Source organism: Toxotes jaculatrix, chromosome 9 (assembly GCF_017976425.1).
Source record: "Toxotes jaculatrix isolate fToxJac2 chromosome 9, fToxJac2.pri, whole genome shotgun sequence".
NCBI classification, from domain to species: domain Eukaryota; kingdom Metazoa; phylum Chordata; class Actinopteri; family Toxotidae; genus Toxotes; species Toxotes jaculatrix.
The window spans coordinates 8,362,169-8,388,594 of NC_054402.1; the positions used below are offsets into that span (position 1 = coordinate 8,362,169).

Below are 26,426 nucleotides of genomic sequence, written 5' to 3' on the forward strand. Positions count from 1 at the left end.
CTTTTTTTGTCCGATTTTGACGCCTTACTATACTATGACGTCTTTTATGACTTTTGGAGGTCAAAAAATTTTTTGACTTTTTTTGGCCGATTTTGACGCCTTACTATACTATGACATTTTGAGCCATAGTATAGTAAGGCGTCAAAATCGGACAAAAAATGTAAATTTTTTTTTTTTAGCTTCAAAATGTCATAAAAATGGTCATAGTATAGTAAGGCGTCAAAATCGGACAAAAAAGTCCAATTTTTCTTAGCCTCAAAATGTCATAAAAATGGTCATAGTATAGCAAGGTGTCAAAATCGGACAAAAAACGTCATTTTTTAGAACGGCCTCAAAATGTCATAAAAATCGTCATAGTATAGTAAGGCGTCAAAATCGGACAAAAAATGTCATTTTTTATTTTGACCTCAAAATGTCATAAAAATGGTCATGGTATAGTATAGTAAGGCATCAAAATCGGCCAAAAAAAGTCATTTTTTATTTTGACCTCAAAATGTCATAAAAATGGTCATAGTATAGTAAGACGTCAAAATCGGACAAAAAAAGTAATTTTTTATTTTCAGCTCAAAATGTCATAAAAATGGTCATAGTATAGTAAGGCCATTTTGAGGCCGTTCTAAAGTATGACTTTTTTTGGCCGATTTTCGCGCCTTACTATACTATGACGTTTTTTGACATTTTGAGGTCTTACTATATTATGACTTTTTTTTCCTCCAAAATACAAACAATGAATTACCACACAAGGAAGATATTACCACAAAGTATATATTTTAGGCCAATTTCAAAGTATCATATGAAGAAAGATATAATGTAACAGAATTTATTGTTCTAAAACACATGCACATATCTATCAAAAAAGTAATAGATCATTACCGAATATAAATCATTTCATGTGCATTTAGAAAACTCTAAATACAAAATCCTTTAACTTGTGTGATTAGTTCTACTGCTACAATGACAGTCAACAGCTAATATGCTCTGACAATTACACACTAAGTAAGCATAAAATCAGGTTTGTGTGACAAAATGCATCATTGCATCAAAATGTAGCCGTGCAATACAAGCACTGCAGTGTACCACTCATTTAAGTTGCATTGTTCTCACCAACACTGTTTATCCATCTTAATCTGTCATCAACACATGATTTAATGATCAATAAAATCAAAACTACGAAAGATGTTTCTCACACAAAATAAAAATTTTTTCAAAATTCATTTTCTCAGATCTAAAAAAATTTGTTCCATCAAGTTAACGCTACCAATTAAGTATTGGTTGGCAACAGAATCATTGTGACATCCTGCAAAGCCTCAACCAAAGGCAAGAACAGCAGGCTGATTATTCAAAGGTTACTGCAGTAATTAAAAACTGTAATGGTGTAAACATCAAAATAATGTGATTATGAGAGAATTGTCAGTGAGTTGTCTCAACTGCGGCTGAAGCAGTTTCTTACTCAGAGTGCATGTAAACATGTGAGCGCTTATAGAAGAAACACTTGCTTCTGTTCCGAAACCTCATCCTTGAATCTCAGGGTAAGTCACTCAAAACAACCATCTTGTCTAAAAAATAGAAAGAATCTCTTAGCTAAACCTATTCAGACATGTCCATTAACACTTAAAACCTACATCATTTTCTCATTAGCTTATACAGTTTGTTCATACAGAGGTCGATCTACAGATCATACCGTTTCTGGACTCTGTGAAAATGGAAGCAAAAATAAGTGTTGGTGTTACAAATACATCTTTGGAATCTGCCACAACAATTCCTGACTGAGATAAGAAGTGATTGTTTCTTAATTATTCCACAAAAAAAAAAAAAAAGATTAACAATCCACATAACTCACCGCTGTCAGTCAAACCCTGGCCTTCTACATTACCCCTCGACATGACTCTTAAACCTGCTTAAACTTGTCCAAACTGTAGTCCATAAACCCCTCATTCCAACACACAGCACAGCATCACGCAGAGGGGTTCAGCTCCCTCTTTAGGAAGACGGTTTCAAATATTGTCACACTCATATACTGTAAGTTGTCACAAGGTGTAATTGATCAAAGAGCTATAGTTTGTTTAGCCAAGAGATCTGCCTTTTTGGTTAATGTTTAGGAAAGATAGCAAAAGCTGCATGTGATCAACAAACAGTCACAATTAAATGTATATAGTAAATCTGAGACGAGATGAATCAGCAAGGTGGTTAAAAAAAAAGTCAAAACAGAATCAATCTGTGTCTTGGCAGACTTCATCTAGGTGAAGCGAGTTGCTGTAATAACAGTTGACCCTGTTAAATGTATAAATTCATCTATGAAAGAAATTAAAAACAAAAGCAAAATGCCATTTGATCTAAGCTATCATACATATGTAGTAACCTAAAAATAAAAGAATACTAAAAAGATAAAACAAAGAATGAATCATGGATTAGGCTTGGATAAGACTGATAAAAAGAAGTTAGGGTTAAAAAAAAAATCCCTAAACCCCCTTATAATGTGTTTATAAAACAAAAATACAAATCTGATTATTGAACATTAGCTAGAGGAAAGTGTGGCTGATGTTTATGATTAATACAGCCTATTGTGTATTGCTGCATTACAGAAAATTGTTCATGGTGCTCACGTCTCAAAAAATACAACTGAAGGCACTTGATCTATCAAAGGTTTAACTTAGACTTGCTGGCACAGCCAAGCAGCAACGTAGTCGGTCCCCAGGCACAAACCCTCGCCCCACCCCACCCCCAGCAAAGCCAACATGTCCAAACTGGGCCTCACATTACCTTTACTCCAAATCAGTATTGTTCTTTATGCTTCAAATACATCATTTTTGGTTTCTCAGGCTTGTTGAATATAAACAAAAAAAGGAAAAACTTCCAAGGCCAAATATAAAGCTACTTAAGCTAGATGCAATAGTCCCAAACACAGTTATGTAGTGCTGCTTCACGCTATACTGCAAGAAAAAGAGGCACCAGAGACTCCAGGGGATAACTTGTGTGGGCAGTCCTTGCTGATGAGTACATGGACCTGCCCAGCTCAGCTATGAGGGGAGACCAGGGGAAGGAGCAACTCTTGCTCTAGGTAAAGATACCCTAGATTCACTGACAGACCTGTGAAAGATTTGGGGACCCTTGCGTAATTGTCTGTTCATGGGCCAGCCTTGAAGACACAGACAAAACAGAGATAACACACCAGTAAAAAGAAAAGAACAGAACAAAATAATACTGCCTCAAAAGAGGTTGGCCTTACACGCCAAGACAGAGACAGAAGTCCAGAGAGGCTCGCTGAAATGTCTTGTAAAAGCATCTATGAATCCTCCACAGATTAGAGCAGGCAGCAGTTTAGAGTGTAGGGAGAGGAGTAATGAGCACCCCGCTCTGGTCTTCTATAACCATGTGAGGAAGCTCTCCTTGTCAATCTTGGTAGCTGCCAGCACAGACTCCATGTCGTTGAGAATGTCAGAGCTCAGGGCCTCCTGCAGACTGGGCATCAGCTCTTCACCTTCCACCGCCATGCTCTCACCCTCCAGGGTGCCCAGGTCCACATCTGTTCCTGGGATGGTGTCCAGGTAGTCGGGGAAACGACTGGGCTGTGTCCCCATGGAGGGTGGAAGTGGGTCCCCTAAAGAACAAAAAAAATATTTAAATTATGTGACTGTGTCAACTAGAAGCACCATTAACACTCCTATAGTTGACTCAGCTAGGGAGACTCACCAAAGAAGAGTTTGGTTACATCTTGTTGGTTAGAGTTAGCAGGTAACCATCTTGCAATAATGATCCACAGTTGTTAACAACAGGACATTTCCCAGATCTTCCAACATCAAGTGAATGCAGATTTATACACACTCAGCTGGCAGTTTATTTGGTACACCTAGCTAAAACTATGTACTGCTGAATTGTACTGCGTTATACAGACAGGTCTTTCTATTATTTTATTAATCCATTTTCATCAGTGAGCATAAGCTAAATAACAGCAACGTGTCTCTGTATAATGCAATACAGGCCAACAACACCACAAACTACAGCTGCCAAACATATCACACAGCTGAATCAACACCTCTCTAAAACTGTTTCAATAAAAATTGAACATTGAAGTCTTCATAAAGGCAGGATGTACTGCAGGACTGCATGTATTAGACTGCATCAGTTTTAGCTAGGTGTTCCTAACAAACTGCCAACTGAACGTACAGTAAAAATGGGTAGTGATCTGCAGCAGTGTGCAGCCACCGTGGCTCAAAAATAAAATAAATAAATAAAACAGCAAACAAAGCACCATCTACAGAAAATGTAAGTGATGATATTCACTGTGCTTCCTGCCTCACCTGTGTCCATCTCATCTACACTGTTGAGGAAGTCATCTGGAGTGCGAGGGACGCTGTAGCTGCTCATACTCAAGCCGCTGTCTGTGCTCTCATCCCTGGAGTGGTAGGTCCCGCTGAAAATACATAAATAAAAGACATCTGAGCTAAAAGCTCCACAAAATTGCAAAGAAATATGATTTTCAGCAAACAGAAGGAAAATGAAAAGCTGTTGTGTCTCAGCAGAGTTTTGGGATGACCTTAATGACCTTCACTATGCTACTATGAAACTGAACTACGTGAATCTAATTAAACAATCCCACAAAACAAACACATGCGGTTATTAAAAGCACACAGGCTGAGAAGTAACAGTGTGACCTCAATTCCCTCAGGGACCTTCTGCATACATGCACGTTTCAACAGTTATATCTGTTTGAACGACTATGGTGACTAATTCACAGTGACACCATTGAAATTGAGCTACACTTTTTCACCCTCTATTGCAGAATATAGGAAAAAGAGCAACGATGAAAGGGACAGAAGAGACAAAGAGAGAGTGAGAGAGGACATTTGACAAGCCTATACTAATTAGCAGAGGAAAAATATGTAGGCAGAGTATGGCAGAAGCAGGATGAATGAGGCCATTGTGAAGCAGGGGAGTGGAGGCAACAGGGAGGAGGGGAGATTAGGTTGGCCTGTCTACTGACTGGACCACATGTTCTCATGGCCTGCTTGCTATTCAGCTCTTTCCTCACTTCGTCCCCTTACAGAAGAACTAGAGCTTGAACTGCTAGGAATTATTTCCCAGACTGCCATGAAGCAGCTTTCACGGATAGTGAGAAAAACCTCCTGTTCCTTCCTGATCACAGCTGTTCTCACATTTAGCTTCAGTCCATCAGGTTTTGCGTCTTCACTAATCAAGTTGTGGAAATTCTGTCTCCACTTTGAATTAAGAACGGTCTTATGTAATTTTCCAGGGTTACACCACCATTTAGGTTCTGGTTGCCTTTATTGCAGCACTTGTACACCAGAGGTCATCATCGTGCAGTGAACCCCAGCACAGAGCTGCTGGTCTGAATGAGTCATTACCATGTGAAGAGGGTTAAGCCTAGAGACTGGCCTTCTGTTTTTACTACTTGTATAACTCAGGGAGCTCTCACCAGAGCTCCGACTCAAACAGCGAGCACACACACTCCCTCAAACAGGACACGTTCAGTCTGATGAGCTGAACCAGAGAATGGGAGCCCTCTGCAAATACTCTGACATCACCCAGTGCAACTCAGCTGCAATTGTCCTGTACTAGGGGGAAATTTCCTCCATTTGCTCAACAGGAGGACATCTGGGGCTGCTCCATGCATGAAACCAACCTGTTGAGGAATGGGTCAGAGCTGTTGGCAGTCATGGTTCGGGCATCTTGGGCCATAGGGGAGGACACAGGGTTTGTGCTGCCATCTTGATCCATACTGGTAGGCAGCTGATTCCTTAAAGCGAGCTCCTGTGGACGATAAAGCACAAATCCCATGAGCGACACAATCAACCCCACCCCTAACCTCAGAAGCTAATTATACACAGCTACAGCTTTGTGAAAATATTTTAGAACAGGCTTATACACCCACTGCTCTGCTGTCACTGCATAACATGTTAAATTAAGGAATTGCACACAGACAGCCAATATGGTGCTCTCTATTTCACTCCATACGGAGTGTCAAATTACACGAGGGGCCGACCACAGTTGGAGACAATTGTTTTCTACACATGCTGTATCAGATAAGGTTGAGGATATGAAGTCATGTTGTTCTTTTTCACCTCCTTCCCTCCAAGTCCTTGAACAGGAAGCTGAAATGCCTTGACTGGTGTCACTGTTTTTGAAATCTCATTAAAATTTTACAGGGTCATAGATGACAACAAAGAGGCAGCCAATGGGATGTGACGTTTTTTAAAACTGCTGCTGGACACTAAGTGGTTAGTAGCTTTTGTTGGCTGAGGAGAAAAGGACACAATGTTCTGAGGCAAAAGGATGGATAAAAAGCCCTTAATTAGCCCTTCATACAGTAATAAGGTGTTTTTTCCCTTATTTCTGTTTTCACTCCAGATGCACTGGCAACAGTGCTTGAAGGTGTTTCCTTCTCGAGATCTATCCCAGAATCCCATGCTCACATATAAACAATCTGGTTTTGATTAACAGGGATTATGAGGGTTGTGTACTATAAACAACCTTTATGGTTTTATTGGCTCTCTTTTTGTGCTTGAGTGAGCAGCATCAGTGCTCGACTGCTACCATCACGTCCCAGACACTGCAGCCCGTACTTCATCACAGTTTTGCCATGTGGAATACATTTGGGCGTGTCAAGTTTTGCCCCAAAGTTGAACTCCCTACATAAGCATAAAGCCTGCACTATTACACAATTTCCTCCTATATTCATGCTCTACAATATTTGAAAATACACTGTGGCACCCAAAAAAGGTTTTAGGAATTTGGGTTTTACTGGAATCTAGCATGATAGAGATGCTCTTTGAATGTTTATAGCCTGGTCTGCAGTCTTTTTCCCACATTTTATTTTCCATTACACTCCTAGTTTAATTGGCAAGTGTGGATATCTGAGGTTTGGATAACTGAGCTGCTCACTGCATTATCTTTAGAACTGTAATGCTTTCCTTGCATAATTCATTTTTTTATATGCCACTATTTACATGTACACAAGACTCTGGGAGAAATCAGACAGAAATACAGGAAATAGAGAAAACGTGCACTAAAATAACCTGGTTACTCTAAAACCTTTGTGCAGGTGCATGAAGTCTTTGTCATGCACATATGCGCTTGTAAAAAACACAAGTTAGAAACCAATTTTAGGCTTTGTCTCACAGCAGGATCAGGATTCCCTGGCAGAAATCAATCTGCGCTAACCATGTTTTTCTTAATCCCGTGCACCATTATGGAAACCAGATTTCTCCTTCATATGATGATTCACAAAGTTGACAATAACCAGGTTACTTGAGCGTACAGGACTTTCAGTACAGACAGTATAAATTATCTTTTTTTTTTCAACTCACTCAGTTTACTTCCTGCAGTGTGACCTTTAAACAACCCATTGCCAATGTCATGGTAAACAAAGTCACCAGCACTGTCATTCATAATCATAAAGCTGTGTTCCTGGTGTTGTGACACAGCCTTGAGTAAACTGCTGGACTCGGCTGCACCACCCTGTGTGGGCGGCACTGTGACACATCACCGTTAGGAAGTGATAAAATTACCACAGATGACTCACAGGACTTCATTGCAGGGTGGTGTAACAATAAAGACAGATCAAAGGGGCTTAAGATCCACCACTATACCTATGAATGATGACTCATATTTAAAGGGTTATTTAAGATGTGTATTATGTTTTACTACATAAACAGTTTTCTGTTGCCCTCATTCAGCAATTGAGCAATTAAGGGTCCAGTGTCTTGCTACTACACTGATGGACTGATCAACACAAACTGAAAATATTGACCTTGTGACCTTTTTTGATACAGGTCAGCTGTTCCTCCATGAGGCCAGAGTACTTCTCAAAAGGCCTCTGAAGATTTTTGAAATGCTTTAAATCTGATTCCTGACCTGTGGTCTCTGGCGAAGCAGCTCCTGTTGCTTCAGTCTCAGCCTTTCCTTCTCCATCTGCAGTCTCATCTGATTGTTGCCTCCCATGACTCCGCTGTGGGTGCTCGAAGGCAGCTGCCCCCCCTGCTTCACTGGAGCACTCTGGGAGATTCTCTGCTGGTTCAGGGCTGCAAAAGAGACAGGAATTCAAATCTGTCACTACTGTCATTATAGTATGTAGTTCACAGACACCAGTGCTCATTTAAAATTTAAAAAACGGTCTAAATGGCAAATTTAAACTTTGTAGAAATGGGTTGTTACAACTTTATATCAAAGAACCTATAGAGGACATTGGTCTTAAACTGGTGATTCCAGCTTTGTCTAGAACAAACTATACAAGATAACGGTGCATTTTTTTTTTTTTGCCTTTTGTAGGGAAATGTCAAAACTTGACAACAGAATTTCATTTGGGCAAACAGGGAGAATCTGCTGGGTCTCAGTTAAGTGGGATAGGACACTTTTTTCTTCTCCTTCCCCATTCTATGTTTGGTATAATAAGATATATGCAGTTTTAACAATGACAATTTCCATAATTGGATGTAAAAAAAAAAAAAAACATCTAGCAGTCTAGAAATACATTACCGTCTCTGCAACTACATCTTTTAATGCTTGGCTGCACTTAAACGCTGCTTAACAAGCCTAACAACTTGAGGGTTTTGTCTACATGCTGAACTTGTTAAAGTGGAGCCAGTGCAGCAGGTTGTGTAGGACAAGGGAAGTCCCAGCACAAGTTTTCCACCTAGTGTCTGAAACAATCACTATTCCTGTAAGACCTGATCCCCTCCCACTCACTGAGTAAGACAGGCTTTGTTAGTTTTGTACATTGCATCAGTCGTGACTTATCCTTTCATTGTGTGTTTTTTTTCCTTCTAAACAAATCGCAGATTATCCCTCAAGACCGACTGCCTCCTTACCCTGGCCTGATGGGTCCACTTCAGCTGATTTAATGAATGCAATCTGAGCACAGTATGCAGATCAGACAAATTCATTTAAAATAGACCTACATCAAGTTTTGTAAACACTGTACCAATCTAAGTTTAGCTTCAAAGTTCTTTCACCTAACAAATGTAATTACACTGTGCACTAACAAGCTAACTGCATGTTTACAGTATCAGAACAAATGCGTGTGTGCTGAAAACACAGCTGTTCCCCAGAGAAATCTTTGTTATTCTTTACTCTGGTGGGGGGGGGGGGGGTTATAAACATGAGTATAAGGCAGCACAGCAAATGCTGCGATGTATGCATGCAAAGTAGGTCACACGTTTTATCACAGTAGTAGAAAAAGAGAAGCAAATGTGCTTGACCACAAGGGGTGTAACAGTAATGGAACCAATGAGGAGCGCTGTTTGCTTATGCACTTGAGGCACCATCCAAAACAAAGCCTTGACGAGGGCACAATTTTCATGCGGGGCTGTCTCTCCCTGTGCTGTCCTGCCCGCCTCGGCACCTTTCTCATCACCATTCAATCACTGTTTACACTATCTCACGAGCTGAATGGACCGTGGCTCAGGGCTCTCCCTGGGAAGCTCTGGAGGCCCCACCCTGCCCTGCCTTTCGTCTCCCCCCGCCCTCCCTCCCACTCTCTGTCCACGCTGTCTCCCCCAACAACCCCACCCCAGCACACACTCATGCACACGAAAACACACACAGTGACAGAGCAGCCTCCTCTTTCCCACACACATCAACTGAATCCATGGGAGGGTGTGTCACTTCTTATCTTTGGCAGATACTGAGGCCTTTTGTGGCTGGATCACTCCACCATCAGGGCACCATTAGCTGTTCTCAAAACAGAAGTACTGCACATGGGCCATGTCAGCAGCTGTAGATCTGCTAAGGCCTGAGCTTTGAAGAAGCCTGAGCATTAAAAGTGAGCGGAGGCATATGGAGACAGATCCACTGATAAACAAGGCCACACATTAAAGTAAAAAAAATCTGGTTTCAAGAAGAAGTGAAGAGTTGCTGTAAAATTACTGCCTAAACTGTCCACTGCAAACACCCATCAAAATTTACAGACTGTGTGGTTCAACTTTGACCTACTAGACTTTCCATAATCATCTGCAGTTGTATGTGCACAGTTATCCTGTGCAATTATTATTTTAAATGACATTTTGGGTTCAGTTTTACCTCCAAATGAAGTGGTTTAGATAATCTGGATAAAATACCTGTCGGACAGTCTGTCTGCTCATGTTTCATACCCTAACTGATTTATTTTATTGATACCGCCATGTTCTCAGAGTTAAGCATCGCTGTGGTGAATACAATGTTATCATAGCCCATAGAAACAATGACCAAAACTATGTAAATAAAACTCAAGTTGAAATTAAGTGGAATTTAGATTTTTTTTTGAGTTTTGAAGAACAGTATGAATAAAAAGTGAGGGGGCATATGGACCGAGATCCACTGGTAAACAATGTATGTTGATGCATGCAGTCTTACAGCTGCGTGTCTGCTGAACCACCAAGTCAAGGACTACCTCACAGACCAGACAGCTAACAGTAACCAATGTTACTGGAGGAACTATGCACAAACAATGAGCATATCGAAACAGGGAATTACATCTGCGGGTGAGATATGAGCAAAGGACAGGTTCAGCTCAGGGCCAGAGTGATAGCTTAAAAGGAGGCCAGTCCAGGCTGAGAAGACTGTGTATATGTGTGTGTGTGTGTAGTGTGTGCGTGTGTGTGGGGAGGGACTACATATACGGGCAGCAATAGCTGGTGGGCCAAGCAGATAAGAGACAAGTTAATGCCGTCTGCCTTTTGTCTTCTTCACGCACTCCTGAAACACAACGAGCCAGCAACACAGGCCCTTATCAGGCGATCACACTGGCAGGCATGTTACACCACAAGATCACCTGGGGCAGTTAAAGTTGAGGGTGTGCCAGCTGTGGGAAGTTCTCTATGTGACCAGGGCAAAGCACCTTTGAAGGCTTGGTAAATATTTGTCTGCTGTCAATTTAACACGTTTTTAAAAAAAGGCCCCTTGGCAAGGTGTTGTGTTTCTAGCGTCAAGATAAGTAGAGAAACAGTCTGGATATGACACAAACATCTTATACTCCAGTAAGGTCTGAGTAAAGTCAGTCTGTGTTGACCTTGCTCTGAATGGCAAGGAGATGGAAAAAAAACTAAGTCAGTTAGGCAATATCAGCAGTGTAGAGCAACCTATCAGGGAGTTATTTTAATACACAACAGGTTACAATTGTGGTGAATTTATCTGTTTGATTAAAGTACGATCATTCTGTTTACAAAATAAAAGGTTATAGATTAAGCTGAAACACAAATTTAGTACTGTGACGAGTTTTTTCGTTTCTCTAACTCTTGTTAAAATCGTCTGGAAGGTGTCCCTGTTAAAGGGTCAGTTCATCCAAATTACGAAAAAAGTTCTTAATAGGAACTATGTCTTTGGTTCGAAGCAGTTCCAACAAAAACTGTTAAAAGCGAGGACTGTGGATTATCCAAAGTAAATGTGACATTGCTTTTCAAACAAGTTGCTGTAGGCTTTTTCCTTTGCATCAAAAACAAAAGTGAGCTCACCTCCATTGTTTTGGACTGGCTGCAGAAATCTCAGATGTTAAAATCTCAAAAAAAAACAAAAAAAAAAAAAAACAAAAACTTGACCACATGGACGGATACCTCTAGAGGTAAGTGAAAATTAGCTGGCTCATCACACTGAGTATTTCAACATGGTGACACTGATAAAGGTGCCTACTTTTCTGTTGAAGTACTCTGACAGCAGAGGCAGAAAAACATCACATGACAGATAACATGACAATATGTTTGATAAATGGCATACATTAAGGTTTCAAAAAAAATATTAAATGTGTCGCTTTGTACACACAGGTATCCCTCTAGTATGTTTATCCTACTGTCCCTTCCAGAGTAGTATGCACAGAAAACAACATATCCACATAGGCCAACCCCTTCTTGAACTCAGCCACAGTGCACTCATGGCTTGTTCGCCGCTCACCACCTCCTTGGATCTTAAAGAGGATGCATGCTTATCCCGTCGGCATTTTCCCTCTGTTCCTCCGTTTTTCTTTCTTTTCCTTTCGCCTTGCCTCTCCCTGCCCCCCACCTCCCCTCTCACATTGGAGTTCTTTGACTGAAAAGGTCTGGAACAGATTAAGAGTTGGACCACAGAATAAAGAGGCCTGGCAGAGATTCAAGTCTGTCTGGAGCTACAGCAGGATGGGGCTGTGCCTCCACTGGGCCTCACGCAGGGGAAAGCCAGCCGGCAACAACCCTCAGTTAAAGGCACTCTGCTGCTTTTCTTCTCAAAGCTCAAATTAGCCTTCATTATCAAAGCAGCTGGCTTATGATTGGAGACCTACATAGCAGCAGTATAGAGGTTTCTGATGCAGAGGAGCCCATTTCTATGCACAAAGAATAAAATTAGGGTTTTTCTCAAGCACAGAACCATATATCAAATACCAAGTTGTTTGAAGCGCATGACACTTTGAAATAATTCTAAAAATCTAAATGATCAAAAAGAACAAACAGCAGATGAGCAACAACAGGTATAAATGTGTCTTTAGAACTATGCAGTAAAGGAAAGAGTTTAACTAATGTGGAACAAAATTATGTTTGATGGCATATAATGAGTTAACATGGTCTCTTCCCCCCTCTCACTCGCTTTCAGGGGCCTAGCAGCTTTGTGTGTTCAAGACTTATAAATCTTCAAAGGGTTTTGCCGATCAGAGCCGCCATCTCTTCCCAACTGCCCCACTCCCCTTACAACTCTGTTTTGAACTTTCCTGCCTGCCTACAGAGCAGGATACACAACTGCTTACAGAAACACTGCCCTTTAAGTGCCCGGGTTCGATAAGAAGTAATGCTAAAATTAAACAGGATAACAGGCTGCATGCTGATTCACACATGTTGCCTTTGTGAACCAGGGTGAGCTACCCTGGGGAACGCTGCTTTAATGAAGGGATGGCACCTGAAGCGTAAATGAGTCAGAGTGACATAAGCAGGAACCTTCATCTCTTGAAGTCTTCCTGGCACACAGGAGGATTAGCTCATTCCCATGGCCACAGAGAAGTCTCAACACATGTACACGGTCCTGTCACTAATTCACAAACCCTGGCCACCACACACTGAAAGCTAACTGTCAAACTTTAGCTTGGCCTGGGGGATTAATGGCCAACTCAGCTGTTGCTCCAACACTAAAATGGCTGACAAAAGGTTAGGTGCAGATTTTGAGGGTGGGGTTTATGTGAAATCTGGTTTCAACAACCAATACTACTGCTAGTCACTGCAAAACAATGTAGTGCAGTGAACTGAACTATGAATCATACACAACTGAACTCTAAACAAAAACTATTACAATTGCGGTGATATGTCCTTTTTGGATTAGGTTAAGCTTTCTACTGGGGAAAGTAAACTGCTGTCACAAAAACCAAATGTTTAAGAAACTCTTTACTGCAGATATAATTCCAGGCTTGACTCCTTTGTTTAAATTTTTTATATAAAATATGAATATTATTATAATTTTATAGTAACAATGACTTTGAGGTACCTAATAATAAACTGTATTAATGAAGGAATTGGGGACAATTTTTAAGTGATCAAGAGCTAAACAAAAAAAAAAAATCCCCACCTATGCCAAACTTACCATAGCGTTGGTCCAGTCGTGGGTCCAGCCAAGATGTAGTCTTGTTCTTGTGGTTGATGTAGTAAATTTCTCCCTCTGATGTAATGGCTTGTTCCCAGCCCTCAGGGAGAGAACCTGAAGGATGACAGGTAAAAATAATGTTGGAGAGATGCAGGTGGTTTAATCACTGCTCACTTTCTCTATTGACATAACTGCACAACATATAGCAACATTACATAACTACCATATGTAACTGGGCATTATTTCCACATGATGTAGTTATAGATAACTAAGTAGAAGCAGTAATCTCAGATATATATGCCAAGGTGCACATGCTAGGACAAAAAAGAAGAGGCTACATGTGCAAAAGATATCCAAGACATACAGCAGTGTATTATATTTCATCTCTAGGTCTGTAATAAATCCTTGTCATCCACCACTGAAAACAAATAAGCCTTTTCATCAGTATTTAAGGTTATTATTATTTCTCTTATATACTCACAGGTTGGCTTTAAACTCTGATTTGAGAATACAGAGATACTACTGTAAACTCTGTAATCTGTGAGTCACGGAGCTCCCAAACATGTCAGACAGGACCTGTCACGTTCTACCTCAGTCTTACCTCACCTAGGGCAAATTCCAACTGCACAGACAGAACTGAGGTACACTGAGTCTTAGTGACATGTAAGAACTAGACTAGACAGCCCCTGACTTCTACTATATGTTGTATGAAAGTAAGGAAATGCATGGAAATAACTTCAAAAGAAATTTAATGCAATTGTGGTGAAGAAATAACAAAGTTAATGCCAAAAAACCCACAATATGATGAATGTAATTTGTAATACATGTCACATGTTGCTTCTATAGTAAAACTAAATGTAATCTAAGTCAACATGTACATACCACTAGCTGGGTTCATAAGGTTCTGTTGCGGGACTGGCACTGAACTGGCCGGGGCAGCCTGGTTCATCTGGAGCAGGGCTTTGCGAGGATCCTGCCAAGTGGTGGTTTGATCAATGTGGCTGTAAGGAGACAAGATAACCAAAGGAAAAAGAAAACAACAGGTAAGAAAAATGACCATCAATGTGTTTCTACCAATAATCAGTGGTAAGTTCAAAATAAGGGCCATTTCAATGGGGGAAAAAAGCAGGTCACATGCAGGAACTGATGACTCAGAGCAGTTTCAACAAGCTCTTTGATGAAAACACTGGATCTAACCCTTACTTTCTGTAAATGATGACTCTTACAGGAAGCCAAACTCAGCTGTGTCTGTTTGGACCCAGTGTGAACCCACAATTCAATATAGGTTCACACAAGGCTTTCATTCTTAGTTTGGATGTGACTAAGATATTTTTTTCTCATAATTCACATAACATTGTATGCCACTAATCAGAAGGGAGAAACTGCACCTTGTTTTGAACTGAAATACAGTAATAAATAACTAACACAAAACCAAAGAGTGAATGGCAACTAAAAATAAATCAAGTCAGACATCTGTGACTGTAGGTAAGCAGAAAACGTCTTCTTGAAAATGTCTAGGAGGCAACGATTGGTTTCAAAACAACTATTGTAACATCAAACAATGTTGCTCCATCTATTTTATGGCTTGTCTTTGCTGGGACAGGAGTGGGGAGCGGGGGAGGTGGCATTGTGTTGCATTCTGTGAAGGCATTGATAATTAGTGCTTTGTTGGTACTTGTTGCTTGATTAAGATGGAAAGCTAATACAGGAAGCCCTCCTCTCCCGAGCAGGACCCTCTCTATTGAGGGAGGGTCAGTCCCAGGGCTCAACGCAGGGGGTCCTTTTTCCTGGAAGCGGCTCGGACACTGTGGAGTGTCAGGGGCTTTAACAATCTGGCGCCACATTTACAAAGCTTTCACCTGCTTGACAAAGGCACAGACTGAGCTACGACCTAAAACCCCACTATTCACTTGTTCTTTTTTTTTTTGTTTTGTTTTTTTTTTAACCATCCCATTTAAGAGACCCCCCTCATCTCAAACAAATAGGCACCAAACTCCAGCAGCTTGTTTGTGCAACACCATAACTCTTACATTTATGTTGTAGCAGTGGCTGAATGATTTCAGTACACATGACAAAAATAAATTGTTTGTTCTTAATGCAATTAAATATTACCCTCAGCAATCTATTGACAGCCTCCTTTAACAACTGTGTTCTGGATGTTTTCTTCCGCCCACTGTGATTCTTTACAACTCGCTGTTAATTTGATCCAAAAGCGCCATTAGCCCAGATTTTGGAACAGCTGGGTTAAGTGAGAGATTCAGAGAGTTTCTCTTGGCCTCTGTAGTAATCCCAGCCTGCCTGTCTGCTCTCTATCCCAGGCCAGAGAGCGAGAGGGCCTGACTCAGCACTCCCCCCCACCCCATACAATGCAACCCATTTTGAAGCCCCCTCTTGTTTATGCTTTACTGATCAAAGGAGCTGCCAAATCCCCTACCAAACCCTCCCCCAGCCCTCACACACTCACACACACACGCACACACACACACACACAAACACCACAAACCAAGCAAAATAGCTGGAACTGCTCAGGCTGGAGGGGCCCCTTGAGAAAGAGGGGTCACAATGAGCGGGGCGAGACAACTACAGAAAAGAAAAAAAAAAAGAGTGAAAGAGGAAAAAAACATCTACGGAAGAAATCCCTCTGAATTCCATTGGCTGCATGAGTTGCTGCGGTCCTGTTACACTCCAAGCGCCCGCCCTGCCCCCTTCACTGCCTCCTTCCCACTCTGGAAACTATGACATTTATTATAGAGGGGAGGGGAGAACAGGGGAGGAGACTGGGAGACAAGCACTGGGATGAGGGAAGGGAGGCTTTATCGTAAATGAGAGGCCTGCACATCCTGATACACCAACTCCAAACAGAAATGTTACAACTGGAAAACATGGATGGAAATATACAACCTCAAAGCTACCAAGATGTCTGATTATAAATTCTTCTCTGTCCTCCCCCCAACTCAGCTGTGCTTCTCTTAGCACAGATGAAAACACAAATATTGAATTTTCTATCAAACAATAGCTTGAGATGCTAACTTTTGTAGCACAAATCAATCAAAACAGTTGTAAACAAAGCTTCAGTTCAAAACAGAGGAGATGATAATGAAAAAGCCTGTGATATAATCCACACGCTAAGAGAGCTTCCGAGTCAGCGCTGCACTGTATTCAAAGAACCGGTAAGTGGGAACTGAGAGCGCTGGTAAATGAGTTACCAAGAGCCAGTAATTCATCACCAGGTTTTTAAACTAAAAGATAATCCATTCACTCGACCTGTCCCGGACCCTATATGGCCAGGCCTATGCACCGCTTCCTGTAGGCGAAACATAAAACAAAACAATGTCATGGCAACTGTTAGGACGGCTGGAGGCCACCAGTTGCTGTTAGGAATTGCTGATGATCTGCAACCTCCACGGTCACAACTGCTCAGTGTTGTCTTTACATGTCTCTGACACCACAGCGAGCTCAGCATGACAGCCACCGCACCCTCCCCCAAACTGCGTCCCTGGGGCAGGGCAGTGGACACAGAGAAAAATGGTTGTGGGTCAGGCCTCTTCCACACAAATGCTGATACATTTGAAAACACGTGTTTAAATGGTTCACACGGTTTTGCAACCACACAATCATTTGGGTTGTTGTCCAACCTGACATGTCAAAACATTACAAAAGTACTTAAAAGTACCATTCTTTTGAGTCTCCATAAAGAACTGTGGCTGTGATTAGCTTCAATTCAAGTTGATCACATACTGAGCGCAAGGATCAAGAGAGGAGAGCTGGATTAGGATGCAGGGGAGGTCACTTTCCTGCTGCCATTAGAAATGATCACCATTAGAATCAGTTGTAACTGACAGAAATCAAACTATGCTGCTATTTTTCATGAGGGAGCAAGCTACAAACCAACAGCCACCGTCCAAGTCTTCACAGATGAAACAGCTGCTAAATATCACTTCTATCAAGTGGTTTCCATCATTTTAAAGCACTGTTTGTTCACAAAACAGCCATAAATCTGTGACATTAGACAGCATCTCCAAATTAAGAATATGTTTTTGGTATGCTAACATGCAGTCCTATTGGGGATGACAGGACAAAATATAAAAAAACAAACAAACAGACAATGTATCTGTATTATTACGGACATGGGCTCAGTGTGATTGTTTGGTATTCTGTTGTGAACCACCAAAGACAAAATGTAACCCATCATTATGTTCCTCAGGGGAAACTGTCTGTAAATGGCCAGGTACTGTGGCAAAGGAGAGCACTGTGGTTCAAACATGACCCATTATCAAGTCGGTTGACTGTAGTCATCTGTAGGTGCTTTACTTGCTAATTTTTGCTCAAGCTGTCATCATGGTCGATTGTGGCTTAGCAGAGGACAGAGTAGGACTCTTGATCCACCCAGGCACTTGACATCTCCTTGACTGATGGCCCAATTATCAAGCTGGTGTTTATTGTGCCAGCGTTATTTATAATGTGTCTCGCTGTGGAAAGGGAAGGGGGGCCTTTCGCATAAAGGCTAAACTTGACTTTGTTTAAATGCAGCTTTTCTGTTCAGTTCTGATCACATGGAAGCTAGTCTCCATCGACTTGTGTTTCTTTTTCTAATACCAAGATCATTGAAGACAGAACTTATCTCCTATAGAGACATCTATACTGAAAAGACTGCAACTGAATTGTGACTTAATTACAAGTGTTTGCTGGATTCAGCTTCAAAGACTTAGCAGAGGTTCAACACATTTAAAGAGATCCCAGTGAATAAGTATGAATACTGCACTTCTTGTTTCACTGACTTCATTTGATTACAGTAGTATGACAAACTTCCTTACGCACAGATGGCCTGTTTACACCCATGAAAACTGTGGCGTTTTCTCCTGGCTTAAAGGAGAATGTTCTAGCCAAAAATAAGTGAGCTCTGTGGTTTAAATGTCTCTGAATAAGCTCCACTACCTGCCAAAACAGCAGATCAAAGCTAGATCTGAGGCCAGACTGACTGTTTATTCCACTGAAATTGTCTCCCTTCGAAGCCAGATGTCAAAAACTGTGTTTCACTGGTGTAAAACAGGGGAGTGAAGCTATGGGGAGTGCAGCAATGATGAAACACACCCCACAGCTGAGTTGTCAAATGTTAAAAATGGGATCCTCAAGCCACAGGGGCTCCGCCCAGGGAGTATATGCTTGGAAGGTGGTTGAAGCCAATGACTAAAGAGCGCACTGAGGGAGGCCAGATGTAATCAGGCCTCTAAGATGAGGATGACCATCTCCACTCTGGTTGACTTGGGATGCCTGGCTGCCTCTCTATCAGTAGGGCATCATCAAGAGAGATTATTGGGGTGACCTCTGTGACCCTATTGTGGCTTTAAGTTTTCCTTTGAAGGACTGTTTATATCATCACACTTCCTAACGAAGCAACTAATTCACCAGGTACCAGGACTGAGTGTGGCTCAGACGTTTCAGCTGCTTATTTTACAAAGACTAATTAGATAACTAGTTAATCTAAGGTGTCGTTTTTTAATGGAATGCCACATGGTTTTTAGCAGAAATTGCGGCTAACTACGTTGACTGTTCTACATGGGCACCTCATTTAATAGATTAGTAGACTCACTATCACACATAGATTTAAATAGTAAAAACAGTTATAACGCATGCATGATGCAACTGACAACATGAATACAAATGTTCCCCTAATCTGTTATTCAACCACTATTCCGCTGCCATGAGTTGCTATGAGTTTGAGTACTTTTGGGAACTCTAAACCCCACCTGAGAGGGTCCACTTCTCAGATACTACATCTCTGTGGTGATGCCCTCTGCGACAGTGGAGGCATTGATGTCTGGGACAGAGGTGTTACATCAAGACTTTGGTAAACACTAGCCTGACTTTCTCACAGTCCCATTTGTGTACTGAGCTGACAGGCCCCAGTTGAACAGGAAGGGTCTTGTCTGTGTGTGGTCAATAAACCAAAAGTTTGTCAAACACAAAGTTGCTCCAAATGAGTGCTTCACGCAGGCTTACAGCCTGGGCTTCCCAGCACCATTTGGGAGTGACCGAGTGGCACTGGTTCATGACAGCTTAGTTTGAAATCCAATTTGAGCATTTATCACTTTGGGTAAATTAGATGGCAATTGATAAAGAAAATATTTATTATTGATGTTAACACTAGATGCTAAGTATGAGGCCAGTGTTCACCAAATTATAAAACCATTTTAGATCAATTTTATAAATGGAGCAGACAGTGTAACACTGCTGTGATACAAGACATGGATAATGTGGAGTAAACACAAAAAGCAGGCCAGGTAACTGATAACTTCATTTTACACAGCATAAAAACCATCATCATCTGGACAATATTAAATTACTATCAGGTAAAACTGTCTCCTGGAAAGCTCATAATCTTATAGTCAAAATCAGCACTGCACAGATATATATACTGCAAACAATAAGAGCATAAGGTCCAAGTAAACACTCTGATCTTTCCTGCTCTAATAGGGGGGCTCTATTTAGTGCAACAGATGTTCAGGAAACCCTAGATAGTGTGCACTGAGGCTAGAATAGCTATCAGTGTTTAGTGTTCCTGGTTGATTAGTGTTCCCGGTTATCCAGGAGCATGAAGCTATACGGTGTAAAAACACCAGAAAGGATTGATCAAATCTGGTCACAGTGAATAACTTAATAATTTATAATCACTGTTAAATTAGGCATGGAAAGATACAAGTCAGCCATTCTTGTTGTGGGAAACCAGACTCATCAAAACAGTTTAAAATCCAATTGAGAAAAGACAAAAGTGTCCATCAACACACAGCTCTACCTGACCCTGAGGGCAGACAATAGATACTCCCCCAAAGCTTTCCTCTGCTTAGGGCTGACTTCCCACGGACTAAAAGCTCATTCAAAGCTGCATTTAATAAGCGCCCGGAAACAGTGATTACCCCTCCTAGTTCACCGGTGTGTCTAAATTAGAAACCTTCATTAGTTTATGACCCAGCCCTGGAGACCGGCCCTTCCCCCATCCCAGCACCAAGCAAGGTGACCCAACCTCCCTGCCCCTGCTGTCATAAATCAAAGGCCACAGCAAACTGCTGGAAGAAAGAAGAGGAAAGGTCAACAGACTTTGTTGACATTCTCCCAGTCTTCTCCAAGCTTAAGGGTTTTGTTTTTTTATGTAACAACCAAAACAAAAGGGATATATATTTTTGCAGGACTGTTCATATATGACTCCAATTTCTATTAGTGCTCCAATGACAAAATTATTTCCAATGACTATTTAATCTTTAGTTGATTAACATTTTCTCACAACATCCCTAAGCCTAAGACTGCAGTGACCTCCATCTGGCTAACAGTTTCAAATCTAAATTTATGACAGAAAATGGCAGAAAAACTAAATATCTATATCAGATTTGTTGGCAATTAATTTTCCAGGGATTAAATAATCAAATCTGCTAATTATTCCAGCACTAATCACTATTCAAAGAAGAAAAAAAAACACCAGGCCAGCACAGTTATACTTGCACTAGGTCAATCACTTCTTATCAGTGATTATAATTTACACTCCTAGCCTGACATGAGCTTAACATTTCAGGTGTGAAGAACATGGTAAAGCTCTTAAGAAAGCCACTGCCCTCTCTCCCCGCCATCTTCAAACTTCATGTCAGCCATTTGTCTATTTTGGGAAGGCTCACATGAGTCTCAACAGGCCTGTGGTCTGAATAAAGATCACTGTTTCACTGCTAGGACAAAGGGAGGGCCGGAGTTTCTCTTGGCCTCTCTTCTAGTCATCTCCACATGGTTGCCATTTAACTCCATTGACACAAAAGAGGCACCATCACAGCGCCACAGCTCCATTCATTCCAAAACGAAGCCTGGCTTTTAAAGGGAGTGGGACATCGGCATCCGCAGAGCTACTGTGACTCACAGAGGCCAATCATTCCCAACTGTATAATCCTATAGATAGTGTACCAGTAAACAACAGAGCAGGGAGGAGAAACAGATTCTTAAAGTAAAAAAAACCTTCCACCCTGAGTTGATATATCTAAGGACAACAGCGATCAACTGAGTGAAATGTGAGCCCCTGCTCTCTGCTCGGCTCTGTTAGCTGGTGACCAACTCCCCACCCCCACCCGTCCATCCACCCACACACACACTCTCTCGCTCTGCTTCACTCCTTCTGCAGCACGTCTTGGTCAGACAACCCCTGTTTATAAATAGGGGAGTGTCTTTTCCAGCAGCCCTGCCGAGGCTGCCTTTATTCCAGATCAAATATCTGAACCTTGATGTGTGGTGTATGGAAGATGTCTCCTTAAGTTTTCCTTACTTGAACACAAACACTGTCTACTACTGGCTCTTGTTGTACAACATGTGCAACAGTGGAAACACAGGCCTTCACAGAGCTACTCAGCTGTTTTTCCAGTTTCATAAGACTACATCAGTTTTGCTTGTTAGCAGAAAGCTACAGCAAACCCACTATAATCTGAAACCACCACAGCAGTTGTAGGTTTTGCGTCTTATACCGTTAACCAATCAATCACAGCAATTCTCTCTGCTTTCCTTCTTTGGTTTCAGTATAAAAGCAGCAGAACAAACTCAACTCAAACTTCAACAATCACTCAATTGTTATATAACAATGAAAAAAAAAAATCACACATTGTTTCAATTTTCAAAAAAAATAACTGACGTATTCCTATGAACAGCAACAACACTGAGTAGCGCAACAATTGTTTGAACTATAAGTTATACAAGACTGGGCTTTCCAAACTAAACTTTAATTTAGTTTACAAAATTGCTTCGTTGTCTGGAAGGGCATTAGATCAGTCAGTTTCCAAACAACTGCAGTGATCCTGGGAGAGTCGAAAGGATAGTGTTTTCTCTCTCCTACCCCCCAGTCCTTTTGTACAATTTTAGAAGAGCCTCCTCAAAACGGGCCAGATGTTCTCCAGATGTGAAACTTTAAAACATCTGGTACTGAAAGCTCTTTTTTGATCCAAGTAAATTTGAGGCTATCATGTTTGTTCAGACTCTGTGTGAGAGAATAATATTTCCTAGAACTGACAACGTTTCGTCTTTAAGAGGGGTAAGAATGACGACTTTCAGTGTCAAATCATCTCTAAACATGAGCAGCTGAGCATTTCATAAACTTTGGGACATTTCACAATGATTATATTAACATAAATTGCTGACAAGGACATCACATTTATGAATAATTCAGTCCATCTTTTCACAGAACTATAGAGAATGAATGCATTACAAGACCAATACATATACAGGAAAGGAATAGAGAAGAATAACAAAACCCTCACAACCCAAAAAATTACCGACAGACACTGTGACAGGTCTAAAGGGTTCTGGTATACCTGCTACCTTCTATTTTAGACGTTTACTTTGGAGATCTGCTGGGTAGCAGATGAGTTTTGCAGAACTGTCTGTCCTTTGCTGTCTGGGGCAGCCACAGTGGTCCATTGTTTCTACTGAAACCTGAGACCAAGTAAAGGAACACTACATACAGCAGCAGTTCCTCAAAAGACCTCTCTTGTTTGCAGAGGCCACCAAATTTAATAACCTACAATTTAACTATTGCAATTGTCTTTTTTTGAGTACGCTGGGCACCATTGCGCACTGTAGCAGATTTGCAAATTATTGTCAGCATAATGTACAATGAGAGGAGTTGTAGTGTGAGAGTATGATCTCAGGACCACTTCTCAAATAACTTGGATTTGTCTGGGCAGTTGCTGGAAACTAAAGTTTTCCCTTCTTAGCTAAAAATTGTAAAATAAGTTTTCATCATGTGCCTCTGATTCTTTGTAAGTTGCACACTGAAAGGTTCAGTTACATGTAATGAACCTTTAGAAGATCCTCAAATATTATTTTTATTGTACAGACTGTATGTTATTGGTCTTTTTTTTGTCTTAGGTAGGTCTTGACCACTTTGAATACCATTTCAGTGATTTTACAGTGACTTTACAGTGACTCTTCTCAACTCCAGGTTTTTAAGCAGGTTTCCCACTCGCACAAGAAAATCAGGACCTTTCTAATGAATAACATGGTCTTAATTAGTAAAATGAAGAGACAACTTTTCCTAACAGACATAAAATAGTTGATTGGTTAACATTACATATCACACACGCCACACGCACACACATTTATTCCTGATGTTTTCTGGTAAAATTAAAGGTTTTCAAGGACTGTTTAAAGCAAGAAAAGGTCTCGACATTTGTTGCCAGCATACTTACTTGAGGAAGTATCTCTGGCCGGAGGCAGTCTTGGCCATCTCCCACCCTGGGGGCAGGGGCACGTCATCAGGAATCTCATAAGAGGACTGACGGAGATGTTGAGGGGAAGCACCTGCTGAGGCCATGCCAGACAGGGAGCCACCAGAAACAGCCCCCAGCTGCAGGGAGGCCGGGGACGAGTGTGCACGGACATGGTGGGGGGTGAGCGCTCCACCGCTTCCAGCATCAGTGCTGGCCTGTGTTGGGGTTGGAAGAAAGACATCATGACTGCAGTCCCACAGTGTTTCGTAATAATGCAATTTCCCTTAGGGGCCACTTAATTTGACCAAGTTTCATCTTGTATTGTTATGAGGGGAAATATGTCTGTTGAAAACCCAAGTTACACAACTGGCACAACTAAACTATTATAAGTTTTTACAAAAGAATATATAATTGTAAAGTTTCAAAGAGCAACAGGATACACACCATAGAAGACTAGTGATTTTTGTGGATTTGTGTACATACATTATGCAGATGTAACATTTCAGTCAGCTCTCACACGTTATAACTTCACATGTATGTTAGGAAGTTCCACTTATGCTTATGTGTAGGGGGGCAACCCTGTGTGGGACAGAGGAGAGCGCAGACTAGCTGCACAGCGACACATGCGCACTGGTGATAAAACTCCAGAGAGACCACAGGCAACAGTTGTGGGGGGGGGGGGGGGGGGGGGGGTAAATAGGACGAATTCAACAATCATATGATTCTTTTTTTCAATGCAAATCATCATGATGACAAAAACTTAATTTTAGTGACTTCACTTGATCATTCCCACATGCTCGCCACCCTTCTACAAATACACAGTCATCAATCTAACCAAAACATTTACACTTAAGTTTAAATTGACTTATCCAGTGTAGGCTCAGCCAGTCTGATAACTAGTTTTAAGTCTAATAATATTCGCATATCTTCTAGGGCACTAGCTAAGGCCAAACAAATGACTTTGGGAATATTTTGGTTATTCTATAACTTTTACGCACAGGCCTCACGGGAAATGGTTCTTCGCCAGTGATTTTGAATCAGAATAACTTTATTGCTTATCTAATTGTAACTTGTTGGGAATTTTCACTCAAACATACTGTAATAAAATGCATTCGACAGGAGGGTAAATGAACACGTTTTAACCCTTAATGAAAAAATAAACAGTGCATCCTACATTTAGGATGCAACTTCAAATTCCCTATCAAGTCACAGCGGTGCCACAAGATAAAAAAGACAACAAAGTAGGATAAAGTAACTTTTAACACGCTGTACCAGTCACGTACTGTAGGCCTGAGCTCACACAGGATGGGCCTTAGCTTTAATCGTGATTTCTGGGAAGGGGCAAGGGAGAGACAGGGCGGGCTTACTTGTCTGGAATGGGACTTTGGTTCAGGGGGCTTGAAGAAGGAGTCTGGCAGCTTCCTCATCCTCATAGGTACGGAAGGGGGCACGATAGTGTTTTTCGGGTTCATCACGGCGTTAAAAAGCGCCTCCAGGTCGGTCTCAGAGTCTCCCCGTACATGGACGATTTGGTGTCCGGCAGGAGGGTTATGCTGGCTCGGATCCATTGTCCCAAAACAGTCTGCGAACTTTACGTGTCCGAAAATGTCGCCTTCAGAAGTTCACAAAAAAGAAGTTTGAGCCAGCCCCAAACTTTTTTTCTTCACGCAGCAGGAAATCTGGAAATCTCGACGACACTCAGTAAAAGTTATCCCGAGTCATTCTAAAGTTTTTACAGTCGAGTACTTTGTTTTCTTCCAAAGTGTGTTAGCTGTCGAAATCTGTAGTGAAAGACAGCGCTTTCCTGTTGTTCCTTGCTGGCATACTTGTGAATGTAACAAAGCGCATATACTCCACACTGGAATCTATGTTGTCGTCCGACCCCAACTTTTCCCAAAAAAAAAAAAAAACCGCAGACGCAGACTCAGCCACAAAAGACGAAAAACACAACAAACGCTTGGCTGAAAGAGTCCCACTTTTACTGTGTTTCGGCCAAGCTGAAGGCGTTAGTGAATGTTCTTACAAGAAAAAATCATGGTTCGTAGGACAAATCTCAGCAGCTCACTTTCTAGAGAAAAAAAAGTTTTGCTCCAGTCGCGTCTAAACTTTGGGCAGGACATCAAACTTTATGACTCATGGGATGTCTGCTCCAGAGGCGGGGCTTGGCTTTAACTGGGACAAGAGTCTTTAAAGGTACAGTCAGCGAAGACCAAGGCCCCGAGAAGATCCATGGGCCTGCAAACATATTTATGTTAGTATAGTTTTCACTATTTACATCAACCAAACATTACCCTTTATTAAACACAATTTGAACCAAAAAAGACCCACATTTTATAAAATATATGTCACAACTTTTTAATATGACAATCTCCCTCACCTCCATTTGACAGGAGTTTGACAGTCTCCGCATGGCATAATGACTTTTATTATTTTTATTTAATAATGGATGGACAGCTGAACAGTCATTCTCACACATTACTCCGATTACTTCGATTGTTTGATTACTTAATGTAGTATCTATTAATTAAAGTACCCTATTCCTTATTTTTTGGGAACCACTTGAATAAGACAAAGACCTCAGCTGATCCACTTGGGAAAACACTGACTTATGGCTCATTTGTAACACAAGATGTAGAAGTGCCAGAGTGTTAAATTCATAGGGGAAAAAAAACA

The 26,426-nt window shown here is 41.3% G+C and overlaps 1 protein-coding gene across 1 annotated transcript; it reads right to left on the reverse strand.

Moving 5' to 3' along the window:
- Window positions 1–747: 747 nt before the first annotated feature.
- Window positions 748–25,962, reverse strand: yap1 (Yes1 associated transcriptional regulator). The gene is made up of 8 exons (XM_041046245.1): window positions 25,121–25,962; window positions 23,733–23,968; window positions 14,407–14,525; window positions 13,525–13,638; window positions 7,873–8,039; window positions 5,642–5,769; window positions 4,299–4,411; window positions 748–3,598 (listed from the first exon to the last, which is right to left on the reverse strand). Exons 1-8 carry the CDS (start codon window positions 25,319–25,321, stop codon window positions 3,363–3,365), a joined length of 1,314 nt encoding a protein of 437 aa, XP_040902179.1. The 5' UTR covers window positions 25,322–25,962; the 3' UTR covers window positions 748–3,362.
- Window positions 25,963–26,426: the final 464 nt, after the last annotated feature.

What these genes read in the sequence shown, in the direction of transcription:
- yap1 (XM_041046245.1), bottom strand. Translation starts at nt 25,321, where the DNA reads ATGGATCCGAGCCAGCATAACCCTCCTGCCGGACACCAAATCGTCCAT. An exon ending in CCTTATGAACCCAGCTAGTG is followed by an intron (nt 13,639 to 14,406) that starts GTATGTACATGT and finishes GTCATCCTTCAG; the next exon opens with GTTCTCTCCCTGAGGGCTGG. An exon ending in TCTGACCCATTCCTCAACAG is followed by an intron (nt 4,412 to 5,641) that starts GTTGGTTTCATG and finishes ATGTATTTTCAG; the next exon opens with CGGGACCTACCACTCCAGGG.